Source organism: Ptychodera flava, chromosome 8 (assembly GCF_041260155.1).
Source record: "Ptychodera flava strain L36383 chromosome 8, AS_Pfla_20210202, whole genome shotgun sequence".
Taxonomy (NCBI): Eukaryota; Metazoa; Hemichordata; class Enteropneusta; family Ptychoderidae; genus Ptychodera; species Ptychodera flava.
In genome coordinates, this window is record NC_091935.1 from 41,120,432 (window position 1) to 41,133,531 (window position 13,100).

Sequence of the window (13,100 nt, forward strand, 5' to 3'; positions counted from 1 at the left end):
TAAGCATTTACTTCTATTGCCAACCTTAGCAAAAACATCAAACTTTGTGGTGAGATTTGTCAGAGTGATTCATAACTACAGTTTATTCTTTTCTTTCCTTTTCTTACTGGACAACAAAATCTAAAACAATGCATTGTTATAATGAATTATAAATATTTTTAAACTTTTTTGCACAATTTTTTTCAGGTGTAAGCATTCAGATACCATCATTTGCGGAGTACAGTTATCTGCAATATAATCATGCATTTTTTGGACAACTGAGTGTGATTATCTCATTCAAAGCATCCACAGCAGACGGTCTGTTGTTGTATGTTGTTCAACAAGAATCACCAGGTAACACAATTCATCTTTCCATTGTTTTCAAAGCTGGATTTATTCTCAGAAAGTCTCTCCTTTACAAATTTCTCTAATGCTACTCTTTACACATATTTGTCCAAGATTAATCAATACAGTTTCACAATCTCAGTAAGCGAAATCCCAATGTGCAAATTATATGGCCTTACATTTGGCTTACAGTGTATAAAAATCAGTCCAACAAGGTGGTTTGTGAAAATCACAATTTCAGAAATATGCACTGATTTGTACAATGTTCATTTACAAACAAGATTTATCAAGTATTCACAAAGGGAATATGTATGTTATGCTAGTGTATCAAACAATGGAAAAGGAATTTGACAGTGTCTATATTTGTCTAATGAGATCCTTGGATCCAAAATATTATTTTTTATGGGCCGTTGGTGTTACCAAGACTTTTCAGTCATTGTACTTGTATTTCCTTTGATATTATTCCTGCTGGGAATACCAAAGCAGTCACATGGAGGGTCTGTGACTGCATCAATGTTGTGATTATTCCATTGTCTACTTCCTAACCTATACAACTACACTGCTATATATTCTAATAATGAGATAACCATGGATACACAGTTGCATCTTTTATAGTGAATCTAATCAAGGAATAAATTATTTTTGATCACAACTCACTGGGGTTTTTGTCAGGTGAACAAGTAATCAAGGTTGAATAGTGGTTTCAGATTGGAAAGTTTAGTATGATGAGATGTCTCTCTGAGTCAGTGTGTTAACAATTCTTTTGTTTCTTCTAATGATCCAGACAATTACCTGACTTTGTATCTGAGAGATGGACGGATTGAATTTGTCATGAAAGTTGACAACAATATGGAAGTTGGTCTAACCAGTCAACAGAGTTATGCTGATAATTCATTTCATGTTGTTAGTGTTCAACAAGGACCTGATAACATCCTAATGACAGTGGATCAGACTGATAAAACAGTTGTATCATATTCCAGTGCTATCATTACTGGTATATGTACAGTCTATGTCGGAGGAGTTCCATTGGTAAGTGTCTCACAAAAACTATGTTTTTGACTTAACCCTTCACCACTCGCAATGCCTATTAGTAGGTCTTCCCATCCAGTCCTTTGTATTAGGTCTACACATCGTATCAAACTCTTTGTAGAAGATCAACCCATCGTATCCAACCCTTTGTGGAAGGTCAACCCATCATATCCAACCCTTTGTGGAAGGTCAACCCATTGTATCCAATCCTTTGTAGTAGATCCACCCATCATATCCAACCCTTTGTGGAAGGTCAACCCATATCCAATCCTTTGTAGTAGATCCACCCATCGTATCCAACCCTTTGTGGAAGGTCAACCCATTGTATCCAATCCTTTGTAGTAGATCCACCCATCGTATCCAACCCTTTGTGGAAGGTCAACCCATTGTATCCAATCCTTTGTAGTAGATCCACCCATCATATCCAACCCTTTGTGGAAGGTCAACCCATCGTATCCAACCCTTTGTGGAAGGTCAACCCATCGTATCCAACCCTTTGTGGAAGGTCCACCTATCGTATCCAGTCCCTAGTAGAAGGCCCATCCCCAAATCACCCATATCATACTGTACCCATGTTTTCACAATTCAGTGGGTATTTAGGAATGTAGTTGTATACATCATTGGTGTTGGCCTTTAGATAACGTTCATACATCAAACTTTTACAAATAATTGTAAAACTGAACATTTCAGTGTTTAATGTCAATGTTAGGAATCTCGCTATATGCTAGAAAAAGGTATCTGATATACATTATTGCCACTTCTTTGATTTAATACCTTCTGTACAAACAATTGCCAAAGACACAGAAAGTTTGTAATGTACACATATTTACCAAACATGGAGAAGGGGATCTAGATTTATTTAGGTTGTAGAACGTTTAGCTCAGTTGTGTGTGACCTTCTGTGCATGATACCAACTGATCTAAATCATCAACTGGTATTCCAGGAGTGTATAATTCATATTTAAATGAACGAATTGTTTGCAAACTTGCAGACGAAGATAACCCGTGTGTGTTCTGTTACAGGGAGTTACATCAACAACTAATGGTGATTTCATTGGTTGTATCAACGACTTACAACTTGCTAGTCAGTCAGTGGACCTTGTCAATACCTATTTCAGAGGTGTTAATATTGGAAATTGTTTTGTCAGTGTTTGTGAGTTGGTGACTTGCAATGGAAGAGGCCAATGCCAAGAACAGGTTTGTAAATATATCACCTATGAGCTATGCAGCTGACATGACTTAGTAGTGATGGATATCTGAATTGCATTGAGCTGTGAGAAAGTTTTACAAATACTTTTAAAATAAATATGCATAATGGTATTTTTTCTATGAAATTATTTTCTAACCGTAAATAATACCGCATGATTTGTATTACTTCATATTGACACAAGCAAGACTTTGTTTTCATTGTAATGAATTTTAAATGTGTTTTGCTTTGTTAGGATGGCAGTAGTTATATCTGTGAGTGTGCAGAGGGATTCTCTGGCTTGGACTGTGAGATATCTGTATGTTCTGAAAACCCATGTCAACATGGAGCTACCTGTCTGGTCAGTGGATCATCAATATCTTGTCAGTGTCCTCTTGGATATGCAGGCCCTCTCTGTGAAATTGGTGAGTTGATATTAAATCACACAAAATCATCCAGAAATCTAAAATGTAGAGTCAGTCTACCTGAGATGGAAGACATCCTGTTGTAGCTAGGAATTTTAAATCAGGGGACACTGTCTCCCACTACCATTTATTTTGGGGGACATTTTGCACATTTTGGGGACAACATGCGTCAGTTATCCATCAAATTTTGTATTATGTTTTAACAAATTAGTTTCACAAAACAAAATTCAAGCTAACGGGGACCACTTCACTATGCTTGAATTTCAGGCAAGTAATTGTTGCAGCTAGTATGTGCCACTGCCACCAATCAGAGAGCTTACTAGAACTACAAGCAAGTTACAATATCAAGTGCAATGTTAACTTCATACCATGTAATCAATAATATTTACTCTATTTATTTTTCAGCTGTATCCTTCAGTGTACCATCATTTCATGGTGATTCCTACATCAAATTTGCATTGCCAGCCGAGTCCAGTGTTCTAGACACGTTATCCATTATGATACAATTCCGAACACAGAACACAGATGGTCTTCTACTGTACAGTAGACATGATAACATCCTGGGAGATTTCTTTGCATTGTCATTGGTCAATAGCCAGGTGGAATTTGAATTCAACCTTGGTAAGATATATTCATTTTAAACTTCAAAGTTTATCTAATGCTTATCATATTGCCATTTAACAATGTCTGTAACACATCACTTACACGCTATTCAATATCTTACATTTATTTAAGTAAAATTCCTAATTGTAGCCGGATTCCATTTAATAAAGTAAAAACCTTATAATTCTACCCTCTATTAAAGGGACAAAGTTGGCCATTTTTCATTAATTTTGTTTGATACGAGATACTACTCATATTGTTTGACATGTTAAAAGATACTGAATGAATCGGTGACCATGCATATATTCCACCCCCCATTCTAGACACGATACATGAAAACATCGCGAAAATGAATTAATGGTCATGTCCATTAAGTCATTTTCGCAATGGTTTTGCTTAATTTGTCCATAACCGGGGTCGAATATATGCATGGTCACCCATTTATTCAGTATCTTTCAACATGTCAAACAATATAAGTAGTATCTTGCATCAAATAAAATTCATGAAAAATGGCCGACTTTGTCCCTTTAATTTGCCCACCATTATTTCTCCAGAAAATAATTTTCATCTGATCTCTTAAAAGTCAACTATGTTTGAAATGAGAATTTCAGTAATTCTCATCAATTCAGCAACTTTGAGTGATTCTCCTAAAAGTCTCTGACAAAGACATTTGACAGACAAGCGGAACATGTAACTGCAAATGATGGTAAACACACAGCTTTAAGATTCATTTGCATAAGGTCACATGAACATTTTCAGTTAACAGGAAATGATCTTTATCTAACAGTCTGTGCTGTAGAAATGCATAAACTCAGGTCATGAACTCAAAGATGTATTCAAGTCTTAGGTGGTGAAAGTATATTTTTCTCACCTTATAACATGGAAAATTTTAACAACTGCTCTCTCTCTCTCTCTCTCTCTCTCTCTCTCTCTCTCTCTCTCTCTCTCTCCTCTCTCTCTCTCTCTCATTGTATCAGTAAATCAAATTAAAATATTTTCATCCCGTGTTGACTGAAATTTATAAACTTTCATAAATTCTCTCTGCATTTGTGGATCAATTAAAGTATTTTCGTCCTCAATGTGAGAAAGGAGTCTGTCATCAGTGACACTTTCAGAAAATCAAATTTCATATTTCAGATAGTTACTATTGTATTCTTCTTGAATACCTCTAGGTGGCAGTACAGGACGTGTTACAAGTGATCCCATTGCACTTGACACTTGGACCACTGTTCACATTGATAGAAATGGATTAAGTTGTACATTATCGGTAGAAGGTCAAAGGTCAGTATTGTCACATTTCAGAGCACTCTATGGAATCAGTTTGAATATGGATATAATTGCCTGTTGAGAGAAACTGTTACATGCCATTTGTTACTTTGTGTTTGTATTGAAAGTAAATGAACATTGTAAGAAAGGCTTTGATATATGAAAATCATTACATTATTTTGTTCATCATTCCTACATTAACAGTTCAGCAGGTTTGTAAAATGTGTTATTTTCAGTCAGTTTTGTACAGAATACACAATGATTTTAGATCAAATCTGAACATTTATAGTGGAAAGAAAGTCCCACCATTGATATTCAGTGTTGCCTTGGCAGCATAATATAGTCGTATGATTTTAGCTGAACTTGGAATTACTACAAACTAATTTTAGTTTTGCAAAATTTCAAAATGTCAACTTTTTGTTTGTAATTATATATTGATGGTGGGCAGTGAAAGGCAACAACACCTCCTAAATGTGTACACATAAACAATAGTGTGTTAAACAATATCTACATTCAACTCGGTCTACTACTGTAATTGGTTTTTCATGATGCATTTTGTCTGTCTGTTTGTTTGAATGACAGTCCTAAAATTGGCAGTGCCGGAGGTGTTTTGACGTCATTAAATGTGAAACCAGAAGTGTATGTTGGTGGAATTGATGACTATACAGCACCTTCACAGAGAGCAGGGATAACAACTGGACTTACAGGTTGTATTGTTGAGCTCACTATCCAGGACTACCAGTACAGGTAAGGTCTGCAATTGCCAAGATTGTAAAATATATACCGGTACACATTTGCTGAGGGTTTATGTGCCAGGATTATGAACTTAATCCTAACCTTAAAAGCTAGTTGTGAACTGGTCCCTTTGTGTCAATGACATCTAACAAATACTTGATCCACTGTATTAATGCTCACTTAAAAGTCATTCTTGAAACTGTTTTGAAACAAATTGGTAAAATTTTCATCATTATTTTTCTGTCTTTGATCATGTACTTCAAAGTGAGAATGAATCGTATTATCACGAGTTAATAGCATGTCTCTGGATTGGATCATTCTCTAGTGCTTTGTGAATACCTCGAGGTATGTAAGACCCCAAAAATTGACAAAGTGAGCGTCAAAGTGCTCGATCGAGCACTTTGTGGAAAATGTCAAACTGAGCGTGATGGCGCCTCCAACGACAGGATGTGGTATAATTAATTTTGCCATCAGCTGTGAGACCGCGTCCCGCCAGGTCGATGTTTACATTCACTATGGCGGTACCCAATGAACTTCGTGAGTCGTCAATCCCGCCTGATGATTTGGCATAAGTTGACATTCCCTGTTACTGTTGCCCTGTTTCGGGTAGATAATCTTTCCGAACAGATTTCGCTTCATGGCCATGACAAATTTCATTTGATCTCAAACTTGAATGCACATAGTGACGTCGGAGACAAGCTACATCGGACTTTGAATACGATGTAAGCTTAACAATTATTAGTTGTTTTGATCCCCTGTTTTAGTCATTTTAGGGAAGAGGTCATTTTATATCTCTGCTTCGCTTACCGCCAGGATTACCGCTGCTCAGAGACTGAATATTCACGAGAAAGTCATTACTGCGGACTGGAAGTGAAACATTCACACCTCTTCCACTCCTAACGATCGCGGTAATACCGCAGGCACAGCGGTAAATGGCATGAACGGCTACAGTTTGCAGTATTTTTTTTTTTTTTTTTTTTTTTTTTTTTATTTTTTGAGAGAGAGAGAGAGAGAGAGAGCGTATACGTCTTGGTCAAATAAACTAGTACGTTGTCACTGTTGCGTATGTTCACTTCCGTCAGCACGTCTGTGAAATATTGCAAACTAAATACCTAACAAAAAGGTGCAATTCATGAACACCCCCTAACATGTCTTAAGTGTGATCGATGTCACAAAAAATAGTTGACGATTTATCAAATGTAAAGTTCAAGTTAATTACAACACCCAAATTTTGTTCAATTTGTGCGAGATCGGGAAGTAAAACTCGGGTCTTACATCGGCAGATGGTAGCAAATATTCCTTAAATTTATGCCATTTTGATATTTGTACGCCTAGAGACTTGGAGCAAGTTTACGATCAAGTTTATCATCACTTCATAAACTCGTTCAATATAAAAGAAAGCATTCTGCTATAAAGTTCGTGTCAATAAAATACACTGCTGGAATAATTGTTTTGAAGTCTGAAGCTCTGCATTCAAGATTACAGTATGGTAGGTATTCTTTGAACTTTGAGCAAACAGAACGATAAATGTAAGCAAGGAATAAACTAGAAATATTTATGTGTTCATCACACGACACCAATGTTATGTCTTGTGTTGATAGCATTGTATATTTTTACAGAGTGATAGAGATATTGCAAATCTAGTTGGCGCGATCACTATGAAATAATCAAGAAAAATATAAATTGACCGACATATCGTCGTAGTTTACGGCTCTGCACGCATCGATAACCATAGCTGCGACGGGGCCTGGGGTACCACGCTTCTCGAGATAAAAATCGCTCTGCATTTTGATGATTTTGAATGAATGTGTCTGTGGAGTATCGTAGCTGCACAGTAAAATTTCAAAGACCATTTCTGCACTGATCGCCATAAAATGCCGACGTTTTGTCAAGCGACGCCGCTCACCGGTAACATATCCATGACGGTGATTTTTCCCAACAAAATTTTTGGGGACATTTTACCAATTTTCATGAATTTTTCTGTCATTTTTTATAATTATACACTGTTTAAGTGTATGAAGAGAGTGTACGCGTTAGCAGATAGTTGTATCGGGTCAAGTAATGATAGTGTCCTTGTAGCGTTTCTTATGACATCTACATTACGTTTGAAACATTAACAACAACACAACAGTTATGTTCGTTGAATTTTATTGGTCAACAACAACAACAACACGACTAATAAACATAAACAACAATGCAAACAACAACAACAACAACAACCAGACTTCTGGGTTCCCTATGCTCAGAGGGTTGAGCTCACTGCAGCACTGAAAATTCCGTGAACTTTTAGCTTATTTGTTTGAAGTCCCGTCAGTTGGCGCGTGGCTAAACTTGACTGACGTACAGTTCGCGTACGTTCAATAATGATTCTACATAAATCAGACTTGTTATCCAAAGACTCTTGATGTTGAAAGGTCAATTTAGACGTTGCCTGAATAAACACATTGTCTGGAAATCGTTTGCTGAACGTGACACTCTATGCGATGATCGTATTTTTGGACGTGGGATTCTGTACATGTGATGACGATGTCGAGTTCGTGAACCCTGTGACGTATTTGATTTGCATAATTGATGTCCACCTCCAACTGCCCGAAAGTCAGCAACATTGCATTGATCATGAAAGTACAGTGCGACTGTTACCGTTATATATTTTTTAGCTACTATAGACTTTAGTCTATAGAAGCTATTGGGATGGTATCCGTCCGGCGTCCGGCGTCAGTCTGTATGTATGTATGTATGTATGTCCGTTTGTGAGGCGTCCGTCCACTCAAATATCTTGAGAACCGCAGTACTTACTGATTTGATATTTGTTGTGTAGATGAAAAATATGATTTTGAGAAACAATTTTTTTAATTTTTTGATATTGTTGAAAATAGGCAAATTAATGCCAAAAAAGGTGTTTTTGGTAAAAAATCTTCTTCTTCATAACCGCTGGTCAGACAGCTTTGTTATTGGTATACAGGTCCCTAGGGATAACCCAACTTAGATTTGTTCAAATTGTGATGAAATATGCAAATGTGTATTTTTAAGGAATTTTTTTGTCATTTTTGGTCAAAATTTGACTTACATTGTATGTAATTCTTGTACTGTATAAACCCTATCAATTCACCCAGAAAAAAATAATTAATATGATTTTAAATAATTGAATAAATTAGGAATCATCAAAGCCAAAGAATTTTAGTGTGGAATTATCAGAACTTTCAACTTTTTTTGACAGTTCATAGTGAAATGCTTACCATCTTGGAGGATTAAAACATGTAAAGGCAACTTTCCTGAATCCCAACTTTGACATATTCTGAACCGCATTTATGTGCCTGTATGTTATCTAAAAGAAATTGCTCATAATAGTTTGTCATGATAGGGTGGTCAAATAAATAGAGATAGAGAAAGTTCTAATTTCCATTTATGGTTGACTTGGTAAGGATAAAATAAGATTACTTTTTGAGGAAAAAAATAGGGGGGTCAATAGGGTTTTTATGGTAAAGCTGGGCTGTAAGATTCCTCATGTGCTATTTATAGCAATTATGCAATCTGTGTAAACAGTGCAATAAAAGTGTAACATGATTCCTTATAATGCTTTTGATGACCTTGAACTTCTTAAGTTACAAACATTTGTCTCTTCAGTGTGCTTTCTCTGAGTACGTACAGTCTCACTTATTCAACAGAACTTACTTACAATGTTAACTTGAAAGTTAAAATGTGCTTGGTTAATAGGATGAAAATACAGATATAGATAACCAGCTGAAGATTCTTTATAACCTGACAGATATGCTGTTTTATTATGACGTAAATCTTGATTTAAGCAAGTCTTGTTTACTTTAATTAGAATGTAATTAACTCTCGTTTATTTGCTATTATAGACTAATATAGTCTGATGAAATATGCAAATCTGTATTTTTACGGAATTTTTTCCATTTTTGGTCAGGCCATCCTGAAATGAGCTATCAAAGATATCCACCTTCTTCATCAATACATGTGTCACAAAAGGTTATTCTCTACATAACACAGCAGAGCTCTGTCAACTGTTGAGTCGCTAGTTTTTTCAAAACCGCTGGTCAGACAGCTTTAATATTTGGTTTACATGTCTCTAGGATGACCTTAGTGAGATAATTTCATACAGTCAGGAAATACTTAATTTGTATCCATGTCTATAGTAGCTACAGGGACTTTGGCCCTATGTTGGAATATCAATCCACTGATGTCCCACAATATTTCTGTCATAAAAACGATACTTGACGTTATGTTCGGTCTGTACAATCACCAATATATGTCGGAAATTTGTGACTAAATGCCTTCCTTCGATCTATTTGGAATGTATTACCGCCGAATGTAGGCCAAAACATAATATCTTGTTTTTTGACATAGCAGTTTATGTCAGTGCCGACATGAAAGAGGTTGCGCAACATTATATGAAAGCTGCCTCTGTGTTGTCGTATGCTGTCTGTATCTTCAGCACAGGCTTTGAAGTAGAGGTCGGCTAATTACAAATAATAAACAACAATCTTATCAATCGAGAACACAAAATGGTACCGGTATATAGAAAATGCTGCATTGTCAACCGTGATTTTCTATCCATTTGACATCACGATTGCCGAACAATGTCTTATCATGACAAATGTTTCAGAATTAAAGCAATGTGAAAGAACATCTTTCACCCGAAAAAGTGAAAGTTACAGTAATTTTTTCGGCTTCAGGCGTAAGCTTATGATTGGCTCAAAACTTTTCAGTCACGGTCAACCCATAGAGAATGACGTAATTTGACCTCGCTGTGCCTGCCATTTGTCAACTCACGTACATGCACACTACAGATAGTGATTGACATATATTGCTCCATCGAGGTCCGTCAACTGCAGGACCTTGACTCCTGTCTCTTATTCTTTTTGACTACGAAGAGTAAAGTGTAATTATAAATAAACTGTAATTATGACACTAATATTGCGCGCGTCATTGTAAACACGTTTTTATTAGCCAACTGGCAAATCGTGTAGGCTACTATCCAGTACGCGCTAACTGAGCACCCATGCAAGCTATATTTCACATATTCGCTACATTTTAGCACTCTTACTCAGTTCAACGCTCAGTTCTTCTTTTTTTCGCCCGGTTTGATTCTTACTTCGTATTCAACGCTGTTTGACGCTCACTTTGTCAGTTTCCAACGCTCAGTTCGACGCTCACTTCGTCATTTTCAACGCTCAGTTCGACGCTCACTTTGTCATTTTCCAACGCTCAGTTCAACGCTCACTTTGTCTTTTGCCACGCTCAGTTCGACGCTCACTTTGTTTTTTGCCACGCTCAGTTCGACGCTCACTTTGTCGAATTTGGGACCCTTACATACCTGCATGGACTTGATGAATTCTAATGCTCTGTTGTCCAGCACATTGAGACCATCAGAAAGTCCTTGCCCAATGTGTAAGATGACCATCTGATGGCCCTTGTTCAGTGTCTTGAGTGGACATCAGATGGACAATGGCCAAAATCAACGGCAATCTTCTGATAATAAATGAATTGGCTGATGGACTTTGACTGATGGCATGACCATGTTGTTGTGTCAAACAGTTGTACAGTGAGACACCCTTCTTCACAAGTTTCTACCCATCCTCATTTAAGAGACACACTTTTTTTTCAGGCTTTTGTTATTAGAGAACAGTGTCAGGTGATACACGATTTCAAATTGAACTGTTGATTGAAAGCTAATTAATTACAAGCTACAGTAAAGCAGTTTCACATATCTAGCACTCTTTGCCAAACTGAACACTGCAAAGTATATTGTATTTGTTATGTTCTAGAATCTGTAAGTTTTTGTTCCTGTGAAAGTAACTGCTTCTGTTTTTCTTTTTGCCAGTTTCAGTACACTGGAAGCATTGAATGGAGTGAATGTTGCCCACTGTGATGCTGACCTTTGTGAAGCTAATCCATGTCAGAATAATGCTACATGCATTCCGTCAGATGGATCATACAGCTGTGTGTGTCCACCAGGATATCAGGGATTAGATTGTCAATTGACTATCAACTATTGTGAGAATCATTTATGTGCTGCTGGGTCCACTTGTACTTCATCAACACACGGCTATTCATGTACCTGTCCATCAGATAAGACAGGACAATACTGTAATCAAACACAAGGTAAAGTTCAGATACACACAACGTCCATGGTTTGTCTGTTTGTATTGAATCAGTCTTGTGTTGGTTAACCTTAAAAAGTTCAACATCAATATTACTGACATCAATATCATTGCCGATGTAACTGAGCACAATGAATTGTCTGCCTGCAATGTCAAGTGTTAGGCTGTGTATATTGGCAGCCTGTGCATCCATTTCATTGATGGTATAGTTGTTTGAATTCATGGTTAGTAGTGTTTTATCTCTGTCATCTACCTCTGAAGTGATTTTATATTGCAATAATGAAGTGTTCATGTATCATAATCCAATGCTACCATGAGTTAAGCGAATAATTCATCTCTTATGACAGGATCACACTTTGTTCATCCCAAAGTTCTACTTTGTCAGGTTTTTACATCTCTTAATCATGTTTTGTGTGTCTTATTTATATTGAAGATCTCTCCAAGATAATTCCACAGTTTTATGGAGACTCCTTCCTTGAGTTCCAACCACCGCCTAATATCCAATCACAGACGTCAATCAACATACGCATCAGACCAACCCATGCACATGGTTTCATACTGTATCTTGATGGCCAAAACTCCATTTCTGACTTCTTGTCATTGGGAATTGTAGAAAGTAGAATACAAGTCAGAGTGAATCTAGGTAAGACTACAATTAAGTCTGTTAAAATAACAGCTATTAACCCTTTGAATGCCAAAGTCAACTTTTGTCACCTTCAGAAAATATGCTCACGTCAATTTTTTTCAGATTTTTGTCAAAATTTTGATAACAAATTGTGGCAAATGAAATGTGATGTCCATTTGGTCCAAAATTATCAAAGAAATACAGAAAAATTCATAAAAATTGGTAAAAATGTTTCTCTAAAATTTTTATGGGAACGATTATGGCACTCAAAGGGTTAAGTGTATATTTCCATGACTCATTCATTTCACCAAATCATACAGATACATGGACTACATGTACTTTCAAAATGGCAATCTACATTGATAAGCAACCAGTGTGTTGCTGATGTTGTGGCTTTATACAACAATACATATTTTTTCTCCATCATTAACTGAAATGTTAAGACTGGAGTGTACACCATCAAATCATCAAGGCATTATTCCCCAATGGCAATTCTTTTGATGTCAGGAATTGTATTACACAATAATGGTAACTTTCTATCAGGTAATACAGTTGATATTATCATATCAAGGTTCTTGGTACTATCAACTCTATAATATAAGGTTATTCACAAAATACCGGGATTTATGTCCGAGTGCATCGTGCAGGGGAGGTATTGCATAGCGTTGAGGACAATATCTCTGCTGCACGATGTACTCAGACAAAATCCCGGTATTTTGTGTATAACCTTATTATTGTACACCTTTTTTAGTCAAATTTTACTGCGAAAAAGTCAAAATTAAAGCG

At 36.5% G+C, this 13,100-nt stretch overlaps 1 protein-coding gene across 1 annotated transcript in view; it reads left to right on the forward strand.

Annotated features, from left to right (window-relative positions):
• LOC139139368 (protein eyes shut homolog) overlaps positions 1–13,100 on the forward strand; it is a 91,187-nt gene that overhangs the window by 63,547 nt on the left and 14,540 nt on the right. Inside the window, exons 21-29 of the mRNA XM_070708266.1 lie at positions 187–333; positions 1,109–1,353; positions 2,376–2,549; positions 2,795–2,963; positions 3,369–3,584; positions 4,739–4,847; positions 5,415–5,579; positions 11,410–11,690; positions 12,123–12,332. Of these exons, the coding sequence (XP_070564367.1) occupies positions 187–333; positions 1,109–1,353; positions 2,376–2,549; positions 2,795–2,963; positions 3,369–3,584; positions 4,739–4,847; positions 5,415–5,579; positions 11,410–11,690; positions 12,123–12,332 (1,716 nt within the window). The remainder of the gene's footprint in view (positions 1–186; positions 334–1,108; positions 1,354–2,375; positions 2,550–2,794; positions 2,964–3,368; positions 3,585–4,738; positions 4,848–5,414; positions 5,580–11,409; positions 11,691–12,122; positions 12,333–13,100) is intronic.